At 35.7% G+C, this 25,668-nt stretch overlaps 1 protein-coding gene across 1 annotated transcript in view; it reads left to right on the top strand.

Moving 5' to 3' along the window:
- LOC123700171 overlaps positions 1-25,668 on the top strand; it is an 85,104-nt gene that overhangs the window by 45,711 nt on the left and 13,725 nt on the right. Inside the window, exons 3-14 of the mRNA XM_045647309.1 lie at positions 410-617; positions 2,005-2,127; positions 2,638-2,805; positions 6,420-6,587; positions 7,215-7,340; positions 7,758-7,964; positions 8,295-8,470; positions 9,231-9,382; positions 13,056-13,191; positions 19,411-19,619; positions 19,936-20,237; positions 20,617-20,728. Coding sequence (XP_045503265.1) covers positions 410-617; positions 2,005-2,127; positions 2,638-2,805; positions 6,420-6,587; positions 7,215-7,340; positions 7,758-7,964; positions 8,295-8,470; positions 9,231-9,382; positions 13,056-13,191; positions 19,411-19,619; positions 19,936-20,237; positions 20,617-20,728 — 2,087 coding nt within the window. The remainder of the gene's footprint in view (positions 1-409; positions 618-2,004; positions 2,128-2,637; positions 2,806-6,419; positions 6,588-7,214; positions 7,341-7,757; positions 7,965-8,294; positions 8,471-9,230; positions 9,383-13,055; positions 13,192-19,410; positions 19,620-19,935; positions 20,238-20,616; positions 20,729-25,668) is intronic.

Here is a 25,668-nt window from a genome sequence, read left to right as displayed (position 1 = left end):
CGTATGAATCTTGTAACTTATGCTTATTGTATTTTTATTTTTTATTGTAGTATATCGACAAAGTGGATCTGTTAATAATAATTAGCTACTAAGAAATAATGTCCAAAATAGTATTTCTCCCTAATGACACTTTTCATGGGATACTTCATGCGCACACTTGTCCTTGTCGAATCAACATGTTCGTAAACATTGGTTATTTCAATATTAAAAACAGACACTCCAATTTTATTATAGGTATAGACTATAGATTATTATTTAATTTCTTCGTAATATTCCTAAAGTAAATTACAATTCACTTCCAAGTTTATAATGGATCTCTTATCTTAAACAAAAATATTGCAACGAAGGTGTGTGAACCCTCATCTTACGTAGGTAGTTGAAGTATTTACTAATTATGATTGTCTTCCAGCTATGGGCGCAGCGGCAACACGGTGGGCGAGTACCGGTCGGGCGCGCGGATGTCGCTGCTCGGCTCCGCGTACCTGCCGCCGCCGCCCGGCCCGCCGGCCCACCACCCGCCGCCCGCGGACCCGCCGCCCTTCAAGAAGATCCGGCTGTCTGCTGAGCGGCCGCACCAGTCGCACCAGCAGCACCAGCCGCTCAGGGTCGATACTAGAGTAAGTTCGTGGTGGTGTAGACCCAGCATATACATTATACATACATTATAACTTATATTCTAATATTATAAAGCTGAAGAGTTTGTTTGTTTGAACGCGCTAATCTCTGGAACTACTGGTCCGATTTAAAAAAATATTTCGGTGTTAGAAAGCCCATTTTTATGGAGAATATTGAAAACAATAAACATATTCAGACATCCTGTTTGAATAGGGTCAGCTGCTGCTCACGGAGTCCCAAATAAATCCTACATGGTTACGACATACGTAAAAATATCCTCCATCATAAAAAAAAAACTATGATATGATAGTTTGAGAAGGTGAAATTATCTAAAACGACCAATAACCAGTGAATCTATCAGTAATATTTTTTTTTATCGTTGAAGCGGGCAAACGAACAGGCTCACCTGATGGAAAGTGATGCCCGCCGCCCATAAGCATTCGCGATGTTAGGGTCACCGCGAATGTGTTGCCGGCCTTTGAGATATATTATATAAATGTGCCCTTTTCTTGAAGGTTTCCCCGTCAAATCCGTTATTTTATATACTAGAAATGTTTCAATTAATCCCATCTTTAGATAAAGATGGTGTTGACAAATACACTTCTTGTAAAATGGTAATTAGTTGTTACTTATGAGCATTAAATAACTTGGTAATTACAAGTAATTGTATTGAACATAACTTTAATTACAATATATTGTCCCTTACCTTCCAACTATTTTATAATTAAATGAGTAATTGAGTGACAGTATATAATTAGCAAGCAGGATTCTATTTATTAGTTGGGAAACTAATGTTTAGGCATTTTACACTGATGAAGATGTTATTTGAGTTTATTAATTAGAGTGATTTATATTATTTATGACACTGTTTTACATAAGTAGTGAATTTATAATAATGAACAAGAATATCTTACAAATACTGCAAAATATAAGAAGAATAAATATTTTTATCAAAAAGTATGAACTACGTAATAGGTACTACCTAATATTATAATAGTCTACACTCTACATCAAGTTTATATTTCTTAAAAGGTTGGAGTTAATAAATCGTTAACTGATAGACAGATTTTGTTTGATTTCTTTCCAATCCAAGATCCGGAATAACTACCACAAATATATGAAATTATGATCTACATACTAGGTTTCCGCCCGCGGCTTCGCTCGCGCAGTCCGGGATTGCGTCATTTTCCCGGGATAAGAAGTAGCTATATTCTTTCTCGGGTATCAAAATATTTCTATACCAAATTGCATGAAAATTGGTTCAGTAGTTTAGACGTAATTGAGTAACAGACAGACAGACAGAGTTACTTTCGCATTTATAATATTAGTATAGATTGACATTAATATTTTGAGACATACTTATAAAAAATGATTATTCTACAATTCCAGGAGCCCGTTATGAACTCGTATAACACGGTGGAGGTGCTCTCACCGAACCCGCCCTCAGAGCCGACCATCGAAGACCAGAACTTTCGCACCACCAAAGATGATCTGTTACAGCAAATATCTAAGGTATAATGTTTTATTTTGTTGGATGTATTGGAAATGAAGGATTATTCTATTAGTTGAATTGAAGTATATTTTATCATCAGCATGTTAGGAAACTGTTGGTTTTATATGTTAAATGAAGAAATACCAGGGCACTTTATATATATGACTTAAATAAAATACTTAAAAGTAAATAATCATCAATATTTAAAGTAGTGTGTTGTGGTGTAAGCAAAACTATTTGTTAATGTAATGATAATCTTTTGTGCTTAATTTGCCTTCAATCTATCAATAATTTTTTAAACATAAGTAATTAATTTTAATTTTCATTAGCAACAGTTGCATTCTTGTTATGCTGTGATATTTCAGTAACATTTATTAGCATTGTTTTAAGATAGGTACTAGATATTATTATAGAACATTTCTTACATATTATTTTAACCATTTTCTAACTTATGCATACAGATGTGATATTCCATGACTTTCTAAATAAATAAAAACGAACCATATTAACACCCCGTTCTTATCTTCCAGGTGGATAGAGAGATGGCGTTGTCGGAGGCCACGTTAGCGAAACTAAAGAAGAAGCAAGAGGAACTAGAACAGACGGCCTCCAAGCCGGCCGCGGCAGCGGAGCCCGAGGAGGCTCCGCCCCGACACAGGAGTCTGCCGCAGTGTATATATGCTGATAATAGGAAACGGGTCAGTGATAATTGGATTTTTTTGTGAAATGTAAATCTGTAACTCTTGCCTCATAAAACACACATAAAACTAGAGGCAAAATTTCACACATAAACATAGTTATTTATTCAACTACTACTACTATATAATTTTTTTTTTAACAAATTCTTCGAATTTCAATGAAAAGGATAATATTAATGTCAGTCAAATTTGAAATTTCTAAAATAAAAGTGTAGTTCTTGCATTAACACGTTCATCGCCGACTATTATTTTACAAAATCATAAAAAAATGTCATTGGTTTTTATGATTATTTATAGGTTTATTTGTTCATATATAAAAGTTTTACAGTGATATTTGTTTATTTTGGCTTTATTTTAGGGTTTTTTTAAGTGCCGGTCATTACGACCCAGCGCGGCCTAAACGGAATAATTATTACATTCAGGCCTTGCCGGTCACAATGCCGGTCAGCGTACTTACAAACGTTATAGACACGTCTACTACGCACGGGTACCGCGCGCCTAATGGATGCTAGCGCGGGAGTACACCGTGCGTGCGGTTGTTGTTCCCGCCTCCCTTCACCCCTTTCACCTCTCCCTATGACTCAAGCCAATCACGGATTGTTTTCGTTAGTTCGCATTTGTTTTGGTCATGAAATGCACGCTAAGATTTTGTTTAGCAGAAAAAATAGTTTTATTGTTAAAATGGACACTTTTTTTGACTTTGAGTTTACACAAGAACAATTACATGTAATTGACAGTTTAGAGAGGTCACATTGCAGTACTGACCATGTCATAAGTGAGGGTGATGAAGTGATAAATATTCCACGTACCAGAAAACGTCGAGTTATTTTGTCGGACAGTGAAGAAGATGACCGTGACTTATCTCCAGCTTTATCCGGCCATACACCTGAATGTGAGTGGTACCAGCCACGTGGTAAGCAGCCTCGTTTAATTCCTTTTACCGAAATACCGGGACTGAAACCTTACTCACTTCGAAATCAACTAGCCAATGCTACACCTGTTGATTTCTATTCCCTCTTAGTCACTGACCAGTTATTTGAAAATATAGCACATCAGACGAATATATTTGCCCAACAAAGTATCGATAAAGGTGGCATTAAAGATAAGTCGAGACTACGGCTCTGGACGCCAACCGACAAAGAAGAAATAAAACGATTTTTAGGCGTGATTATTTGGATGGGTATAGTGAAGTTACCAAAAATCGTAGACTATTGGTCTAATGATGAAATGTTGGGTCAATCTTTTGCAAAAAAGACTATGAGTCGCAACCGCTTCGAAGTTTTGCTTAGAATGCTCCACTTTTCCAACAACGAAGAAGTTCCAAAAAATGACCGGCTGGGTAAAATACGAAGATTGGTTGAAATATTGAACCAAACATTTTCAATTCATTATACTCCCGATGAATGTTTATGCGTCGATGAAAGTATGATACCATTTCGTGGGCGTATCATTTTCCGTCAATATAATAAGTCGAAAAGACATAAATATGGCATCAAGCTATTTAAATTGTGTACTACTCCTGGCTATACGACAAAGGTGGAGGTATATGGAGGAAAGACATTAGATTCACAGGATAATACTCCAACCAACGTTGTCTTGAATTTAGCACGTAACTACTTTGGAAAAGGTCATACCATGTTCGTAGATAATTGGTATACAAGCTTAGATCTAGCTGAGAAGTTAGTTCAACACGATACTCATTTAGTAGGGACCCTACGAAAAAACAGGAAGAACTTACCAAAGGACGTCATGACTGGAAATCTGAAACCGGGTGAGTTTATGGCAAAAGAAAACAAAAACGGAGTCACGGTTATGAAGTGGAAGGATAAGAGGGACGTGTGTTTGTTGTCAACCAAACATTCAATTGGTTTTACAAAAAAAAAGAACAAAAGAGGGGTTGAAACAATTAAACCGAAAATTGTGATTGATTATAATAAAGCCAAAGCAGCCGTTGACTTGTCTGACCAAATGAGTGCTTATTCGAGTCCATTGCGAAAGACGTTAAAGTGGTATAAGAAGCTCGGTATCGAATTATTACTCAATACTGCTGTAGTAAATGCAAGAGTACTATATGAAAGTACAACGAAGAAGAAGATATCTGTCGTCGATTTTAGGCGACTGTTGGCAAAGCAGTTGATTGAGGGTAGTCAAGAAAATACGGGATTGACCACACCACGACCCAGAAGACAAAAACACGAGCTTAAGAAAAAAGAAGGTGCAGCAGTATCAACAAGAAAATTTTGTCGTGATTGTTACAAATCAAATGTTGAGTTGCATGGAAGAAATGTGGCCAAGAACAAAACAAAGAAGGTTTCTTGGTTTTGCACTATTTGTCCCGGCAATCCCCATTTATGTCGTCAATGTTTTGACAAATGCCACTAAAATGTTTGAATATCCATTTAGAGTTGAATTAATCTTTAGTTTGATTGTTGTTCGTATGACGATTTGTAATTGTGGTTTGATAAAAAACGTTCCTAATATTTTTTGTTCTATTGTCTTTCTTTTTTTCTTAAATTTTGATAAAAACATGCCTAAAATTAATAATATTCTGTTGTCTTTTCATTTTTATGCATAAATGCAACTTATAACAGAAATAAAAATATATGATTCGAAATCCTATGTTTTTTCATTAACTTTTTTCTCTAAGTCCTAAAAACAGGTATGCCATCAAAAAATCAAAAAACCAAGTAGTTACAGGTGTTCATTGGGGCCGCGCCGGTCACATTGTATGGTTGAATACACAGCTTTTGCATTCTGCGGCGCGAACGGGCTTCGCAAAGGTAGGTCTGGCGTGCCGGTCATTTTGACCCCCCATGGCCCAAATGGCTAGATCAAGTGCCGGTCATTTTGACCCACCATGGCGATGAACGTGTTAAGTATAGTTAATAAGTTTCAAGCAAGTGTAAGCTCACGTGTTATTCTGATTCATAAGCTACATCATTGCCAAGAATAATTCAAATCCGTTCCGTGGTTTTCACGTGTAACAGTAACAACATACATCTTCTTCTTGTCTAATATATAAAAATCAATGCCACTTTTCGTTGTAATTCCATAACTCGAGAACGGCTGAACCGATTTCGATAATTCTTTTTTTATTATATTCCTTGAAGTACGAGGATGGTTCTTATGTAGAGAAAACGTAAACATGTACCACGGGCGAAGCCGGGGCGGACCGCTAGTTCTATAATATAAAAATGAATCCCAAAATGTGTTGGTAAGCGCATAACTTGAGAACGGCTGAACCGATTTCGTTAATTCTTTTTTTATTATATTCCTTGAAGTACGAGGATGGTTCTTATGTAGAAAAAACGTAAATATGTACCACGGGTGAAGCCGGGGCGGACTGCTAGTCTATATATATAAAACTCAAAGGTGACTGATATAGTGATCTATCAACGCACAGCCCAAACCACTGGACGTATCGGGCTGAAATTTGGCATGCAGGTAGATGTCATAACGTAGGCGTCCCCTAAGAAAGGATTTCCCGAAATTCATGCGGGAACGGGGAAAAACGGGGATGCACGTACAAAGTCGTGGGCGGAAGCTAGTTTATAATATAAGTAGGATAGAGTTATAATTGTATTGTTATACTTATATTATATTTTATATTCCAGGCGGCAGCAGGCCACGCTGCGCTCGCGCACCTCGGCCCGGAAGTGACGTACCCGCTGTACAACCAACCACAAGACACGCTCATATACCACGAGAACATCCGCAAACACAAGAGCTTCCGGAAACGGTTAGCAGACCATTTGCGGGCTGTGAGGCTGGAGGCGGAAAAGGTTGGTTTGAAAATGTGAAAAAACTATGTTACAATGGGAGATTATAGTTTGGTGTTAGGCAAAAAGTGGGTGTTACTCCCAATGGGTTGAAGTAATTACTAAAGGATTGGTGTAACTATCTAAAGATTTTTGTAAAATACAATCTATCTTTTTTATTACTGTATGTTGTCCATGAAAAAGGATTTGTGTTTCACTACAAACTGATTTTTATGCACTGCTTAACTTCTAACTATGTGTATGATGGTAAAAACATGATATAAGCATGATTGCCATACAATACTGAAAACAGGATCCTGCAACTTTATATATATTTTACTAGCTGCGCCCCGCGGTTTCACCCGCATTGCTCCGCTCCTGTTGGTCTTAGGGTGATGATATATAGCCTATACCCTTCCTCGATAAATGGGCTATCTAACACAGAAATAATTTTTCAAATCGGACCTGCAGTTCCTAAGATTAGCGCGTTCAAACAAACATCTTGAGCTTTATAATACTAGTATAAATGCAGCCCCTTAATAAGTTTGAGCATACTACAAAGAATAATACAATTAAATGCAGCCCCTTAATAAGTTTGAGCATACTACAAAGAATAATACAATTAATATTAATAATTTTTTTAATTTCCAGAAAGAAGACGCATTAGCGGAAGCATACAGTCGGCGAGCAGCCGAATGGATGCGTCGTGTAGAAAGACTGGAACAAGGACAGAAGAGGAAAGCCAAGGATGCAAGAAATAGGGAGTTCTTTGAGAAGGTATAATTTAATTATTGGTTATGTTGTACTAAATGATATAAAAACATAATTGGCTTTAAGTGTAGGTAGATAAATAGGCAATATAACAGTGTGGATAGAATGAAAATTAAATAAGACACTGATTCCTTAGTAATTATAAAGTTTTATTGTAGCATATAAATAATGTCAAGTTGTTCTGGATCACTTAATACTTCCTTAAAAAGGTCTAAACACTATTAATAACAATAAATAAGACATTTCTCCGACGGCGTTGGTTCCTCCGGAATAACTACCTTAATTATTATTAACTTCTAATTAACTACCTATTCGTTAATAGCTATATCGTTTACTAGTTTCACTAAGAATATCCACTAACAATATAAATTATAACTATCTAAAGATCAAACAAACTAAACTCATAAAAATCTTCCCACCCAGGTATTCCCTGAACTCCGGAAACAGCGAGAAGAGAGGGAACGTTTCAACCGGCTCGGAGCCCGCGTCAAATCGGAAGCCGAGCTGGAGGAGATAGCTGACGGTCTACATGAGCAGGAGCATGAAGACAAGAAGATGAGGTCTCTTACTGTGGTGCCACCGTTGCTCAGGGACCCCAAGGAGCCGAGACCCCTACACCTGGATGTTAACAGTATGTTTACAAAAAATAAATAAAAATCGATGTTCGTTTTGACGTGAAACCTATCAGCGAGTCGCTTTTATTCATTTAAAGAACACTAGAATGACTTCGTTCTAATTATTTTAATAGCAGCTGACTGAATATTATACTGTATACATCAGTAAATTCGTGTTCCATGAAAAATTTTATTAATATCAAACGATACATCATTTGTTATGATCGCGTTGTCTGTCTATATTCAGTGTATGGTTTTTTTGGCCAATGTATGTATGTAATGTAAAAAAAAGTTTCACTATTACCATGATTTCATGACATAATACTTTTATTTTTTTTAATAATTAACATTATCCGCAGAGCGCTGTATAGACATGGAGACGGAGCACAAGGAGCTGCAACTACGCAACACGTGGTCCCCGGGCGAGCGGGAACTGTTCCGGGAGAAGTATCTGCAGCATCCCAAGAACTTCGGCCAGATCGCCTCCTTCCTGCCGCGCAAGAGCGTGCGGGATTGCGTCAGGTATACCATCAGATACACAAGTACCAAAAGAAAAGCAAGAACAATACTAACTAGAAAGGAACAAGATAATAAGAAACAGAAAATGACAAGAACAAGAACTCTAGCACAAGCACCAACGTCGACACTTATTACAACAGCAACATCAATACGATCACTGAAAATTACAACAACCAGCACTTGCACTAACAGCACCAACTGCAACACATACACAAACACTTATAACGTTAATAGTATGTAAACCACCACCAGCACTAACACTTACGCAACTAATTATAAAAACAACATAGCAATTACAAAAACGACACTAACAGTGACATCAATATTGTCATAACTTTAACACTAAAACCGACACCAAAATTATTTTCCACAACCAACACCTTTATAATATCTCCTTTAAACGAATTGATTTAAAAAAGATAACATAAACTATAGTAGTGGAGTATGTAGTGAAGTATAGATGAAAGAAATGATTATATTCATCCTACTAATATTAGAGGTATAAATGTGAAAGTTTGTGAGGATGGATGGATGTTTGTTACTCTTTTACGCAAATACTACTGAACCTACTACAATGAAATTTGTTACGTAAGTAGCTGAAGACTTTAATAAGTCATAGGCTACTTTTTATTCCAGAAATCCTACAGGAACGAAAACTATGAGGGTTTTGTTTTGAAGGGCGAAGCCGTAGGCGGAAATTTAGTATACTCATATTCCTATACAAGAACAAGTATCCTTTCCATAATCTTACTCCATCGTGCAGGTTCTACTACCTATCGAAAAAGGCGGAGAACTACAAGCAGTTGCTGCGGAAGCCCCGACCGCGGCGACACGCGCGGCCCCGACCGCCGCCGGAGCCCGAGATGGCGCCCGGGGGCTCCACTGGCGTTACTACGCGGTTACAGCGGTCGCAGGGTATGTTGTTTTGTTAATAGATGAGTTTTTAAGCTATTGCATAGCTTCTATCGCGGGCCTTGAGCGCGGGGACCGAATCGAGAAATTCCGTAACGAAAAAACCTCACGCTCCCCACGGGGACGGGCGGAGGTGTGGCTTGAAGGCATAGCATGCAATAGCGCAACCGCGGCAGTCCCCGAGTGACACACGTCTTTTTGAATCAATTTTTCCATAAATGTATGTATGTAATGTACCAAGAACAACTTAATTATTATTATTATCAAAGCCAGTTTGAATGCAATGATTTTTTTTTCATTTTTAATACCAACTTCGAATTTTTTCTTTATTGACTATTAAACAAAAAATATCCGGTCAGCGTTGTATAATACATTCATTAAAATTAGCCATATTTTCATGAAAGTAATCTACAAAGTCAACTGTAATGCTCATAAAACTATGCATAGGAATGCCTTATACATGTCGTGGCCATATCGTAGATCGTATAAAATATAGGTTAGGTTCGGTTAGGTTAGACTTTAATAAACAACGCACGAGCCGAGCGAGCAAAGCGAGCGTGCCGCGGCAGCGGCCGGCGAGTGCCAGAAGCGAATCGCTTTTTAAAAAAAGAAACAAAAATGGTCGAATTTCGTGAAATGGCCATCCACGTTTGGCTAGATCGACGATCTGGCCAAATGTGGATGACCAAATCGTGAAACGTTGACGATTTAACGATCTGGCCAAACTAAATTGGCCATTTCATGAAATGAGCAAATCTACGATATGGCCACGACATACATATATGCATAGGCAGAGTTTTGTTTCGGACAAATAATAGCATGATTATGAATCTAATTCTTTATTCAATACGTACGTCAATTTAAGAGCGTGTCCGTGCGCTGTTTGGCTCAAATATGTGATTTTTCAAACCAGATTGTCCATCAACCACTTATCTTATACCACATTACAAATATATGAATTACTAATAATTTTAGGAAATGTTATTGTCTATGTTGTTAGTTAAAGTTTTTTTCGATTAATACTTTTAGTAATATTTGTGAATACCATCAAGATAACTGATGCCCGGTTCCTATATTCAACGGATCGTCATAGTATCAAAGCTACTATCCGTTTTTCTAGAACTAACTACGAGTCGTTATTACCGTTCCACAATTTTATTTCTTGACGTGCTATCGACGGACATCCGTTGGTCATAAAAATACCGAGCCCTCTTCACTCACAGATGTGCGTTTCGTTATAAGCCAAATTGAAATTAAAATAACACAAAATTCAGGACAAAATAAGTTAAATATACAGCCGAATTATAAACTTTAAGAATAAAGTTTCTTATTAATAAAGAACTAATACTAAAGAACTATATATTTGTAGACATCTGCGTGATAATTTTCCTTCTAAACAACCTAATGCGTTACACAGAAAGCAAAAACGGAACGTTTTTCTCGCGCACGCGTGCATTGCTTGTCAGTTGTCAAATTATTGTCATTCATTGTTGATTGATGATTCATTGTCAAGTTTTATAATTAAAGAATAACAATACAACGACCACTGTTTATATATTTATTAAAAATGGATATTACGCCGGTAAGTACGCCTTTATATTTCTTCTTTAAAATCGTCTGCCGCTTACTTTTTGCTTCGGACACTTTTAAAGTCAAACATATATTTCTGTTACAGAAATCGAAGAAGGCTATGAGTAAAGACGAGATTGCTCAATAATTATTATAACCAGTAAGGAGACTAATGCTTCTACGAATAAATTAAAGGATGAATGTTGGACTTCGTTGACCAACACATTTAATGCAAAAATTGGTCAAATACCTACCAGGAAAACTTTTTATTTTCAGCCAAAAAATTCAAACATAATAAGGATGATGGACAAATATTATGAAGTAATAATTGAAATACTGAACACACAATAATTGAAATACTGAACACACAATAACTAATTAATTTTTGTATATTATTAAGCAATATATCTAGACATACGGTAGAAAAAGAATTTGTTAGGTAGTGCTAAATGTAAATCCTATGTTAAAAAATGTATTTAGTTCAGAGAGCCTATTACAGCGTTAAGGAATATAATATAGAAGATGATAATCGATGGAGGGTTTTCGTGTAAGAATCACAGGACAGTTCTTTGGCATATATTATGTAGTTACATATTAATATGTAAAATTAAACTGTAATAAAGAAATAAAACTTTTATTCCATTTTATTATGTACTTTTATTTATTTTTTATTATTTACAATACAATGTTTAAAAAATTGATTTCTACATTGCAAACATAGACATACATAATATAAATATACTAGTGGTCCGCCCCGGCTTCGCCCTTGAAATACTGAACACACAATAACTAATTAATTTTTGTATATTATTAAGCAATATATCTAGACACACGGTAGAAAAAGAATTTGTTAGTGCTAAATGTAAATCTTATGTAAAAAATGTATTTAGTTCAGAGAGCCTATTACAGCGTTAAGGAATATAATATAGAAGATGATAATCGATGGAGGGTTGTCGCGTAAGAATCACAGGACAGTTCTTTGGCATATATTATGTAGTTACATATTACTATGTAAAATTAAACATAGTTATAAAGAAATAAAACTTTTATTCCATTTTATTATGTACTTTTATTTATTTTTTATTATTTACAATACAATGTTTAAAAAATTGATTTCTACATTGCAAACATAGACATATATATATACTAGTGGTCCGCCCCGGCTTCGCCCTTGGTAGATGTTTATGTTTTCTTTCCATAATAACCATCCTCGTACTTCAAGGAACATTATAAAAAAATAATTATCGAAATCGGTCCACCCGTTCACGCGTGATGCCGTGACCAAGGGAAATAGGTCTGCCACTGATATCGATATTGTGCCTAAAGCATAGAACCTCAGCGTCAACAGTAATTGATGTTATGGAGATACCCCATGATTCCTGAAATGACAACATAAATTAGGTATGTAATAAGGTTAGACGTGTTTGGTATAATATTAATGCCTCCATTAAACTAACCTGGCTCCTTTTATTCGTACGTCTGGATAAATTTCAAGAAGTAATTGTTCAACAGATTCTTTATCAAGTCGAAATCTCAATTGAAATTCGTGAGAATCCAGGGTCGCAAAAAAATCCACTCCTTCTCTATAATATATACTCTTTCACGCCCACTATCTTCTTCCGAAATTCGATATAATATTAAACACTTCTCTATCACTATCTGAACTCCACATTTTGATATTGAAGCGGAAACAATGAAATAGTAAGAATTTAACCGCCCGAAATCGACGGGTAAACAAAATGCTATACGAATAGTAACTTTGACAGCATAATGACGTTAAAAATATTTATAGGAACGCGATAAACTGTCTTCTCCATACAATATGCTTACCGTTCGTTAATAGTAACCCTCCCATCCGTCAGTAGGAAGCCGTCGGTAAGTTGCTTGACGAGACGTTTTTTATAGGAACGATTTTCGCTTACGCTTGGTTAATTATACTACTATTCGTAACTAAAACGGATCGTTTTTCAAATATAGGAACCGGGCATGAGCAGATGTTTGCTTAATTTCACTTTTAGTGTCAATTTCGAAGCTAATGGCTTAAAACATCGAAAATAAATGTAAAACTAACAATTGATATTCTAATTTAATTTATTATTTTGTTCAGGATCTCGCGCAGTGGACAAAGAATCGTCAGAAGAAGTTGGTGTGGGTGGTGTTGGGGGTGTGGGAGTGGGGGGAGTGGGGGATATCAATGGTATCCCCATGCCACCACACGCACCGCCTTCTGCGCATCCCTCCAGGTACGATATATTATTTACAAGCCTTTTATTATGTTGTAATGTATGTATGTCCGGCTCAAATCTTGGAAATCAATTTTTACCTGACTACGACGAAGCAAATGGAGGAGTTATGATTATGACTTGTATGTTGTGGGTATGGATGCTCATCTGTTCCCTCATAACTTATAAAGTAGTAATTAGGCAAATAAGGTGTCGTTAGAAGCCTCTTCATTGTTATAGATTACATGACGTTAGATAAATAATAAATAGATATTTCAGAACAATTTTCACACACGGCACGATCTGATCCCATACTAAGCTTTCGCTTGTGTTATGGAAAACAGATGGCTGATAAACATTCATATATAATTTTAAATAAATACTTATATAGAGATAAACTGACTAGTTACTAAAATAATTTAAAAAATAGTTATGTGGAGTATAAAATGAAAGAACATTTTAGCACAATTCAAATATGAAACACCTTACAAGTTAACTCCAAAATGAGTTAAATAAATATAAAGTTTAAAAACTACAACCCGACTAATAACACACGCCCTAAAAACTAGAAAATATGGAAATAGTGTCCGCTGATAGAGATTTGTCTAAAGGTAAGCCATGGTCGTAGCCGTAGGTGGCTCTGCTGTAGTAAAAGCAATACATATTTTGATTCCAATTAATGAATTTATTTATTATTTATTTAAAATTATATATGTATGTTTATCAGCAATCTGGTTTCCTAACACAAGCGAAAGCCTAGTATGGGATCAGATTGTGCCGTGTGTGAAAATTGTCCCGAAATATTTATTTATTTATTTATTAAACACTGAAAAACATAGAGATAAATGTAAGAATGATTTCCTGGAAAGTTAACGTACACACAAATATATTCCAAACTATAATAAATTAAAATAAACTTAAAATTTGATATCAGCGCCATCTACTGGTTATTTTAAATTAAAACTGCATTTCTTTCGCATGTACAATTATAATTCGCATGCAGTGCCATCTCTCGCAATAACTTTGAACTAAGTAACATTACCAGGGCAGGCTCTGTTGTTTTCATATAAACCACAAGAGTGGGTTATAATCGGAGCTCTGTTTCAGTTATTTAAAATATCTATTGATAATAATCATAGTTGAAACTTGAAGCAGGCACAAAGAATAGTATTTTAACAAATAACAAGTTACGGTCTTACTAATAAAATGTTACCCATAACCTGTCTTGTTTTTATGACTGACGTTTCATGTGAGCAAGAGCAGGACACAGCTACGGTAGAAAATGGTGGAAATTTATCCATTGTTTAACTTTTTATTAGTAAGGCTGTTTTTGTTTTCTTCATTGAAGCAGGCACAAATACTAAATAGTTTCATGAGTTGTTCTTTTCTCTAGAATCCAATGCGAACAATATTTTTTACATCACGATATCGATTCATAAAATCCTTTATTAAACTATTCCAAAATAAAATTATCTAATGAATCAACGATTCATTGTTTTTGTAGGTATCCAGAATAATTTGTTTTTGGAAAACAAGAAAAGAACATTAAATTGTTTCTTCAGTTGAAAAAATAACATCTAACAAGAATTATTTTATACAGATATACTGTTATATTTTATACAGCTTTTCTAACAGTTTTATTCACAAACAGGTGACATCTATCAACCCGAAATTTGCTAATTATAATCTAAATCCTCATGGGAGTTCCCATGGGAGTTCCATGAACAAATGTGGCCATCAGACCATCCAAATTTTATTACATTATTTTCATCAGATAATTATGTGGATATTAAATTAAACTTATGTAGAAAATGAGACCAAAAAATAATGTACAGTGTACACACCAATCCTATCTAGTATAATAAATGCGAAAGTATGTTTGTGTGTTGGTTGTTGGTTTGCCTCTCTTTCACGTCACAATGGATAAAATGATATGATTTTTGTATCTGGAGATAGTTAAGAGTCTAGAGAGTGACATAGGCTACTTTTTACCTAAGTGTAATATTACATTTTTTTGGAAATTTCCTGTAAATACACGGGCGAAGCCGCGATCCGCAAGCTAGTTCACCATACAATGAAATATAATCCAAGCCCATCATTAATTCAGTTCTCGCAAACAAAAAGCAAAATAAATACCGCCAATACACAATCCAATCACTTGAACAAACAACTGATGTTGTGTGGGCAAAACATCGATAGCTCTGCTTTATTCGTATTTACCATACGAACTGAGCTTTTCCGTTGTATGGAAAATTAATAACTTCTTTTAAAATATAATGGGTTCTGTTAAGCCTGAAAGATAATATATTGGTGCTTCTTAAAACTAATTAATATCAAAAACAGATCCCTATAATGTAATACCTAAATACCTAGTCGTTAATATCACTATATATATTTATTTATTTAAGCCTTTTTTGCTGATACAAACATACATATAAAACTAAATATATCTTAAACACTATTATTTAACACATCGGATTTTCCGGTTTGTTTATCAGCGTGTCTTAATGTGGCACATAGGCCTCTTCCAGCCGCTTCCACTCATTTCTATCCTTCGCATATCTGGTCCATACTGCTCCACCAATCTTTTTAATATCATCTAACCATCTCTTCACTTGTCTACCTTTTCTTCTTTTTCCATCACGTGGTTGCCATAATATATGGTGGTTTATATAATTTAGTTTTAAAGATAAAATTAGCTAGTGTTTTTCTAATCCTAAGTAGGAAGAAGGAACGCATCTCTCTGACGCTTTCCATACAGTCAAGCGAATCTAATGAACAATGATGTGTGAATTACTAAATCCTTAACATATGTGGGTAGTTACGTATATTGTAAATCTCTGTATAAAAGAAAGCACGATGAATGCACGAAAGACTCTTGCACGATGTTAACAAACTAATTGTACAAATACATCTTTACAATGTTATGCTCAGTTTTTCATCAAATCTTACACCAAGCGAAAAAAATTAGAGCGGCGAATCTTACAACAGTAAGGAACCTCGAGCGCATCAAAATTATTTCTAACAAAAATGTAATTTGAATAAAACGTTAAAAGCCATGTTTAACACACGCAAAGTGGCTCGTTTGTTTGCCCACCACTCGCGTTATGAGATCGAGGATTTCTCATTTCATTAATCGTTTAAAATTCATATTTTTCTAGCAATCCACTCTGTTCACTTTTTTCTTCAATTTGCAGTCTGCAAGTTTTGTTTCTCTTTAATTTCGCTTATAGCATTCGATATTATGTTTTTGTTTGAACGGTTGGTATATTATTATTGGAAGATTGGTGATAGTATTAAAATAAGTTATGTATGATGGAGATTTAGTTCAGCTTAGTGATCGTAATTTTAAATTTTTTGGACCTTTCTCTAAAGATTCTACATTCGCTAATTTGCATTTTGTAGGCATATATAGTATTAAACTTGTGTCTGTTGTAGTAAATAATAAGGTATGTGGTATGGAAACAAGCGCTAAAAGTAAAGAAAGCATTAGGTCGGTATTCTACTTCTTATAAAACATTTGGTGTACAAATTCATCTCTTCACCGCTCCTTACATCATCATCAAACAAAATAACAAGAAGTTCCCCTTACAATATGTTCAATAAAATATCTCCAACTTCAATTAAAATAATATTCTTCAATTCACAAATTCGGCTTGGTCCCGCGGGACGGTCCCGAAGACGGGGCGTGATCGCGATATTCGTGCGTGTGTTGACAATCACTCCAGCTATTATTTGTCCAAATGTCCCCGGGGACATACGCCTTGCTCTAGTGTTGGGATCGTGTCGATGGTTGAGATTTATAGATATTAGATATGCATATGTTTATAATATCGATATGATTTTTATAGTTATGTTTATTATTATTTTTTTGCGTACGGCTGTACGTACATGATGCAAAATACATATAAACTTTACATAAATTTTTCGCGTTTAGGAAATAGTTTTAGAAGAAACCAACAAAATAAACTTTTCTCTCAATTGATTGCAAAAAATATCTTAAAACCAAAGTATTTTCGAATATCTATACATATAATAAATCTGTAGAAGGGTCAATTCTGTACATTGAAAATATTGAAAAAATAAATAGCAGGGGGTGTTACTGGATCGATACCAAACCCAAATATGTGATTAAAAAAATTTTTGTCTGTCTGTCTGTCTGTCTGTCTGTCTGTCTGTATGTGAAGGCATCACGTGAAAACTAGCGGTTCGATTTCGATGAAACTTGGTATAGTTATACCTTATTATCCTGGGCGTAAAATAGGATACTTTTTATCCTGGAAAAATGCGTAGAAAAAAATTAATCTTAATTTTTCAGTTTTATCCATAGACGTTGTTCCGTAGAACCGCGAACACACGTTGGGTATTATTATAGGCCTAGCCGTATTTGGGAATTGGGTCCAATAGATATTTATAAGATGTTATTGACAGAGGTACTCAAAATGGAGAAATAACCATCCACGCGAAGACCGACATCCGCGCGGACGGAGTCGCGGGCGGAAGCTAGTTACTAATATTATTTTGAATTTTAAATTCAGGCAGAATTTTAAACTCGTTACGTCTTGCTGTTCGCATCCCTACCGCTTGGTTTGTTTAGATTTTTACGCAAACACGCGGCAGCCCATCTTTCTAATTGCCTTAATTAAAGCGCCCAGTGCCGAGGGGGGGACGCTCTCACGAAAATACTTTTTTTTACAAGCCAGTATTGATATTTCATATCGGTGTATTTTTTATCGTACTGTATGGTTTTTCGACTTTTTTTGTTGGTTTGGTTGGCTGTAAAAATGTGTGTGATTTCAGATTTGGTAACTGTCATTGCTTAGGTTGTAATTGGCGATTGTTATAGAAGCTTATTGATGTTTTTATTGTTCGAATTTCCAATGCGTAAATAATTACGACTACTCACGTGTAATTTTGTAACCTAGCAAGAATTCTTGTAAAATTTTAAAAGAGTAAGAATGGCAATTTATTAATTTTAGTACTTATTTATTGACATGTATTGTTAATTATTATGTAAAAAATATATTTTATCGAAGCAAATCGGTTGCTATTTGCTACTCATATATGTAAATAGTAACACATAAGTTATCACTTGAAAATAGTTTATAATTAAATAAGCAGCATCCACAAAAAGTCCATTAAAATAAAATAAACGTTTAAAAACGTACTATAATCCGAATTATGATCGCAAACAGTACGAAGAGATTAATTGAATAGCGGGTTACAGTTGGGAGTTAATTACCACCCTGTCTATTAATTGGCTACGGTTTAATTGCGTTCAAATATGCCGCAGCTAGCTCTGTTTTGTTATTAACCGACTGCGGAATTGAGGGTGCGGTTGGTTTAGCTTTTTGGTAAAAGTTGATTGGTTTGAACGTTCATAAAGTTGTACCAAAATATGTTGGACGTTCGTACTAGATTTAAATGAATACCTACTTATACCTATGTGTTATAAAATCAATCCTCTTTATCGATTTACGTATTAAGTTTAGAAATCGTTGGTTTAAGATATATATTTAATTATAACTTTAGTTTCTGCTACACAATCATCTTCATTCATCTCGTACACATTCTCGTACTCAATATATATTTTCCTAATTTAAGCTTTTCTTAACTCTTCATATAATTAACCAATTACTACTTAAACTGTACGCAACTGATAATCAAAAATTAAACTTTAAAAGCGACACGAGATTAACAACGCACGGCGCACGGTACGCCGTACAAACATAATTATCTCAATTCTCTTTACATTACCATCTGCCCTCCGGCCCCGCAATCACCGCTTCATAAACACGGATTGTTTCAATTACTTTTTTTTTTTAATTATACACCGCTTTATTAACTTGCCGGTTTTATTCGGCGTGTTGCAGGTTAAGATGAATTTGAGATTATAAGATAGTGGTTTATAGATGTACAATGAAAATCCACATTAAATAAGGGTGGGATAAGTTTAATGACATAATTTTTAAGTAGAAATGCAGCCCCAAAAAGCAGAAAGAATTAATATTATTTCAAAGTACTTACAAGTAGTAGTAGGTTAGTCTCTTACTGCGTCTGCGTTTCATATTCATATATTCGTTATATTTGAGATAGAAAGGGTTATTAAATGTACATTTTCAGATATATTTTTTAGATTAATAATCATAACACATATTTTGATATAATAAATTGAATTTAATATCGTTTTCGCTCTGATACTTGTTATGAATCAAATATAACATGAACATATTCCTCTAGGTCGGAACTAAGCCGCACACCGCCACTACCACCGTCCCCACCACCAGCGTCGTCCGCCCCACCAGCGCCAGTAGCGGGCGCGCCGGGCGGCGGGCTGACCCCCGCACTCACCGCGCCCGCGCTGGCCGAGCCCGCAGCTCTGCCACCCGCTCAGCCCGCGCAGCTCGCGCCCGCACAGCCCGGCAGCGGCGCGCCCGATATTACGAGAGGTGAGTGTAATGATGATGATGTTATTTTGGAGAATTTGTTTTCGTTTTTGTTGAAAACTTTTAATTAAATATAATATGTGTATAGTTTGTGAAGAAAAGTACCACTGTTTTTAAGTTATTTTTATTTTAAATGGAAAAATTAAAATGAAAAATTAGTCATCATATTATGGACCTAATAGTGGACATCGTTGAGAATTGTGATTAAATGAAAATTTTTAATTTAATTAATCTAGAATAATTATAACAAATATATCGTTACGTTTTGTATAAAATAGAATAAAACATAAATTTAATATGTTACATGTTTGTGCCCTAGACCCGCCCGTATCATCGAGCGCGAGTATAACAATAACAAGCACAGCGTGTCCCACGGTCACGAGCGCAACGAGCGCGATCACGACCGCCGCGAGTCCCACGCCCACGAGCGCGAGTACGACCGCCCCGAGTACTGGAGCGAGTACTGGCGCGAGTGCGGGTACTGGTGCGAGTACTGGCGTGTGTCTCAGTGCTATAAGCTTACCGCCTGGAAGTCCAGCTGCCGCGCCAGCTCCTCGCACGCCGCCTCCGGACACTGCAAGGGATCTCGTGGAAGCGACTAGTGCTACTTCTGTTATTACTGTGAGTTTGTATACTGATCTTTTTTTATTTGAATTTTGTAAAACTAATACTTATATAACTTGATTGTTTGGTTTAGCTGTAATATGGATGAAAATTTATCGAATTAATTTCCTTTAAAATATTATAGTTTATTTATTGAAGTAATTTAAAGTACATGAACAAGTCTAGAAACATCATCAATTCTTTGTTGTACTCTTGCACGATTTTGATCACAAAATGCCCATTGTGTTGAATTGTATTTTAAATTAGTATAAAAAGTATTAAAGTAGTCATTTCATTCTATTATAAATCTATTTAAATACCTATACATGTCCCTAAACACATGTTATCTAAACATGTACATGTATAATCATGTAAGTGTACGTGTAAACATGTACAGACGGCAGCGAGCGGCTGCAGCAGCCCGGCGGGGGGGCGGGCCAGCGCGCCGCACACGCCGCAGCCCGCGCACCCGCCCACGCCCACGCACCCGCCGCCCACGCCCGAGACCGGTTAGTGTTGTGTGTTGTGTGTTGGATGTTGGGTGTTGTGTGTTGGATGTTGTGTGTTGTGTGTTGGATGTTGTGTGTTGTGTGTTGGTTGTTGGGTGTTGTGTGTTGGATGTTGGGTGTTGTGTTTGTTGGTTATGTTAATGACGTTGAATGAAATAATGAATGAATGTTACTTGCGTTATTTAAGTTACTTAAACCAGCTTTGGTTGTTGGTAGGTTCTTTGGTTACAATTGTTTTTAACATTAAAAATGTGTCTTAGCAACGTTACGGTAAACACCGCTAGTATGTAAAACAACAAAACCTTCAGCTTTATTTATGATTGATGGTTACAGTGGATCAAAAATTAGTCTATAAGTGGTCTTTGAAATATTTTTTTCCTATTTTAAGTATTTGTTAAATATTCCGTAATGGAAAAACTGAAATAATCCTGGATGATATTAATGTCTTTTTTGCTTTTCAATATAAAATTACATTTTATCAAATTAATTGACTCATGACATTTTTAATTGTTTTACACGCATGATACTAAAAACCAAATTATTCCATTAACCTACACTTAAAAATCAAAGCGTCCTGTATAATTTTTTTAAAACTATATACCTAATCTTAATTGTATTCTCTATCTACACTTATTGAGATATTTTGGAGAGTATAGTATATAGGTATAAATTTGTAACGACTTCATACGGGGATAGGTTTGTAACTTATACCTAGAATTATTGCCATTCCATTAGATTACATTTCTGGGTAACATGATTCGTTTATTAAATTTGAGTCAAAGTTAACATTATTCGGCAAAACATTGATATCGTAAATTGTTGTAATATATGGGTTATAAATTATAATAAAATGAATAAGGTATGCATTATATTATTTAATTAAAGTTTAGGACATAGGTATTAACAAGAACGCAAATTTTAATTATCTTACTTCAATAATGTGTATGCAAGTAAAAAATATCTTGTGTCAAAGCATATTGTGATTTGTTTAAAGATTGAGTGAACGCATATTTCGTAAATATTTCTAAAATAAAACACACATGTTTCTATAACTTTATTTTATTTTATATATTAAGATTATTTGTTAAAATTTAACTTTGGTTATTAAGCTAATTAAAATTACATTAAACATACATGATTTAACACTATCCTACGTCCGTGAAACGAAACATAACCGTCGTATTCGAAAATGTGACGTTCACTGTTGCACTTATAATTTGGCCACTCACGAATAAATTATTTAAATAACTAATAAAACATAATGATTTACGCGCTCGAGGTCGAAGGTTCGGGGGAATCTTGTGTGCTTTCTTCCGCGTGACACTGCTTCCTGTGCTTGTGCACGAAGTAGTAGGAAGGGAACTTGGAACCGCACGTCTTGCACGGGTAGTAGTGTATAGTAGTGCGAGCAGACTTGCGGTGCCGACACGACCAGTCCCTCTCTGGGGTAGTCTCTCGCCAAGCCACGTTCAGAACTCTGCTAAAACGAACTGGTCCATCGCAAGAGGCTATGTCCAAAACGGCCGTTTGTCTCTTCGGTGGATCGGGAGCTTCTATACGCTCGACGTCTAGTTCGCTCGAAGTGGTCGATGATGGTGAAGGCGGTGGTGGGCTAGCGGGGGGTGATGGGGCTTTGGCCCGGCGCGGGACGGGCCGGTGGGCCCCCGGCGGAGGCACCGGCCGCGCCACGCAGGGACTCGGCCCCAGCCACGCGCGGTACAGGGACAACATCGCGCGGGGGCTGCTGCGATCAGACTGAGCGCGAAAATCTTCTCCCGCCACTTATATAGCCGCGGCTTCCCGCCAATTAGGGATGCTCCCTGTGTCAATGTTTCTTTATGTTTTAATTAATCTTTGGTTCGACAAGAATTGACTTTACGCTGATGTTTAGCGGGATTCATTCCATTAGCTCCGTAATTATAACTAATTACATATAATAATTATAATGAGAGCCATAAAAGCACGGGCAAGATCATTGTTTATCTGCAACAAAAATGAGGTAGGAAAATTAATTTGACAATAGATAAGCTTTTTTTACATTTTGCTTAAATTTGTAAATTACCTAAAACTGTCCTTCTGTCTGTCCTGTGTACACTGTCTTTGTGTATTGCCATATTGTTATATTGTGAAAAATCCCAATATTAAATAATTCAAGTTCGTCCCGTAAACCACCAGGGATCCTTGCGATCCGTTATTTAATTAAAGTTGACACAAATCGTACCGTCACATCTCGACCGCGGTCTTTCCAGATCATTAATAAAACATGAAGCTTGACAATTTTTCAAAAGATCTCAAACGGTATGAAATATTCCACTCTATACAGTTGGAGTCTCGGCAAACACTTAATTCACTTAGAGGTCCCTTGCCGCGGGCCGGAGGCCTTCGGGACGTCCATTGTGACTGTGGTTTTTGCATTCTGAATCGCGACTCTATTTGACGACAGGGAAGATACTATTGTCCGTAATTAATGTCTTGGACGCGCTTTCATAATGATAGGTTCTCCGCATAAAACAAATAGTTGCATAACTAATCAATGGAAAGATGCCTTCAATTATCAAATACGTTTAGCTAAAATGTAGCTGTTATTCTTCATAATTGCCGTGATATTCATATAGTTTCTATGAACAAGAAATTATCCTATACTTTCATCTGAACAACCCAAACCACTTATCTTTAGAACGCCTTTTTCGGATCTTAAAATTTGTTGTATTTTTCATATTTATCATCAGCATGGATTATCATCAGCATGCCTTTCGACGAAAATAATACAAAGGAAAGCATGTTTTTTTAACATATTTTTGCTTTCACTGCCTAAAAGTAAACTTACAAGATCCCAAAAGAATACCAAAATTCTACCAAAAAAGCAGTACTACACCACCAAAACAAAGCCGACATCCAATTACACAACACGGATGAGCTCAAAACGGTGCATTACAATCAATTCAATTACAATCGGGCGGTTGAGTGCTGATTTGGTATTCCGTGTGAGAGTGTCACGGCTTAACGTGACGGCCCTTTGTGCACCTGTCCTTGTGTACAGGATAGATCATGTGGGATATTCTTTTGGTGTGTGATATTGTGACGGTTTAAGATGTGTTTATGGTGGGATTTGGCTTGGCAAAAGTATAGTGACACGTTTTATACAGGGTGGACAAAGAAAAGGGACAAAAATTACAGAAAAAGTATTAAAAACCGAACTAAATGAGGCGAAATTTGCAGTTTTGGCTAGAACAGATTAATTAATTTTACAATGTTTTCAAAGCCTTGTGTTCGGTACCTTCTGTTATGTGTGTATTCTTTAATACTACAATTATTTAAGATCATCCACTTAAGTATAACTCTGACCATCTGACCCGTCCTTACTCGGGTTTAAAGGATCACGATTCTAAGGGTGACATGAGATATGATGCCTTGTATATTCTTTTGACGTCGAGATTAGGGACTTTAGAGATCGTGGAATATACTAATGCATTTTATGCTATCATTTCTACGAGGACAGACCTTTTGGAAATCCAAAATTATTATTGGCAATATAATAATTATACTTATTATGAAAATTTATTAGCTTTTTTAAATGATTCTTAATTTCGCAATTATTGAAATAATTACTAACAATTACCATAACATTATTCCACATTAAATAGAACTCAAAAGGTCGCAAGTACGTCTCTAGCAAAAGGAAAAACACAAACAAACAATTCATACATTATTCAAGCACACAAATCATTGAATTGGACGGCGTTTAATCTGCGAAATGTCTCTGCTGTTTGCATACAGAATAAACAGGATCTGTCGGCAGCTCGTTAAATTGACACGCTTCACGGCTTAAGCGATACGATACGATACGATACTGTCAAATATGGAGCTCATTTTTAATCGAGGAATTGGATATTGACTATTCATGTGGAGTGAGGTTTGCACAGGGAATTGGATTCCTCGACATTTTACGACGTTACGGTTCTGAGAGATTTTTCAGGAATAAGATGTTAGGTTCTGGTTCTTTAAATACTATTTTTCTTAGTATTTCGTGTTTTATTTTGTGGAAAAAATGTTATTGACAGATACCTGTTTTTTTTGTAAGAAATTGATGGTTACAATGTTGAACTGTAAACCTAAAAATTAAAGAAGATTCAAAATAATCCTGAAGTTTATATGACCAAATTAACTTTAGCGATTTAAGTCATTTTTTTGTCTTAATTTCACTACAAAATAAGCTAAAAAAAATTAAAGCTATAATTTCTTTCACTTAAAGTTATCCAGATAAATACGTCAAGTTATTCAAACAGGCGTGTAATAAGTGCTGATTTACAGCAAGTTGAGTGAAGCCAAAGAGATGGATCCAATTAGTGCTCGTTCAAACATCGGTAATTGGGGGATTAATTGCTCCAGGATTTATATAGCTGGATGTGGCCTTCGCTTTATACATATTTTAGTGATTTCAACATTAATGAGAGGCTGATGAAATTATTAATATAGATTAAAGGATTTAAATTGTTTATGAGGTTTAAGCCTGCTAGTTGATTATAGGTATGTCCAATAAGACGAAATTATATATAGTTATGGATGGACAAGCCTTATTATTTTTTCGGTAACTTGGGTTTCTAGTTGAATTTAGAAGCTAAAAATAGCAAGCAATTCAGACAAGCTAGATAAAACAAACCAGATAGAAATGTGCAGATGATTATATTGGACATTCTAACAACGAACATAGTTATTGCAATATTTATTTCACATAATAAATTCTTCTCTTTTTGTCAGAACACTAAACTATTCACCTAGCAGAGAAAATATCTCTTGGAAATGTCTTATTTTATTACAACAATCGATATTCCAAATTGAGCATTCTTCGTCAAAAATCAACATCGTCTTGTAATTTTAACGTGGAAATTCTTAAGTTGAAGTGGAACCTTAGAGTGGGACGTTAAGGGGAGGTAGTCTAG

Source organism: Colias croceus, chromosome 19, assembly GCF_905220415.1.
Source record: "Colias croceus chromosome 19, ilColCroc2.1".
Lineage (NCBI taxonomy): Eukaryota > Metazoa > Arthropoda > Insecta > Lepidoptera > Pieridae > Colias > Colias croceus.
This window is presented reverse-complemented; position numbering and strand designations above follow the sequence as displayed.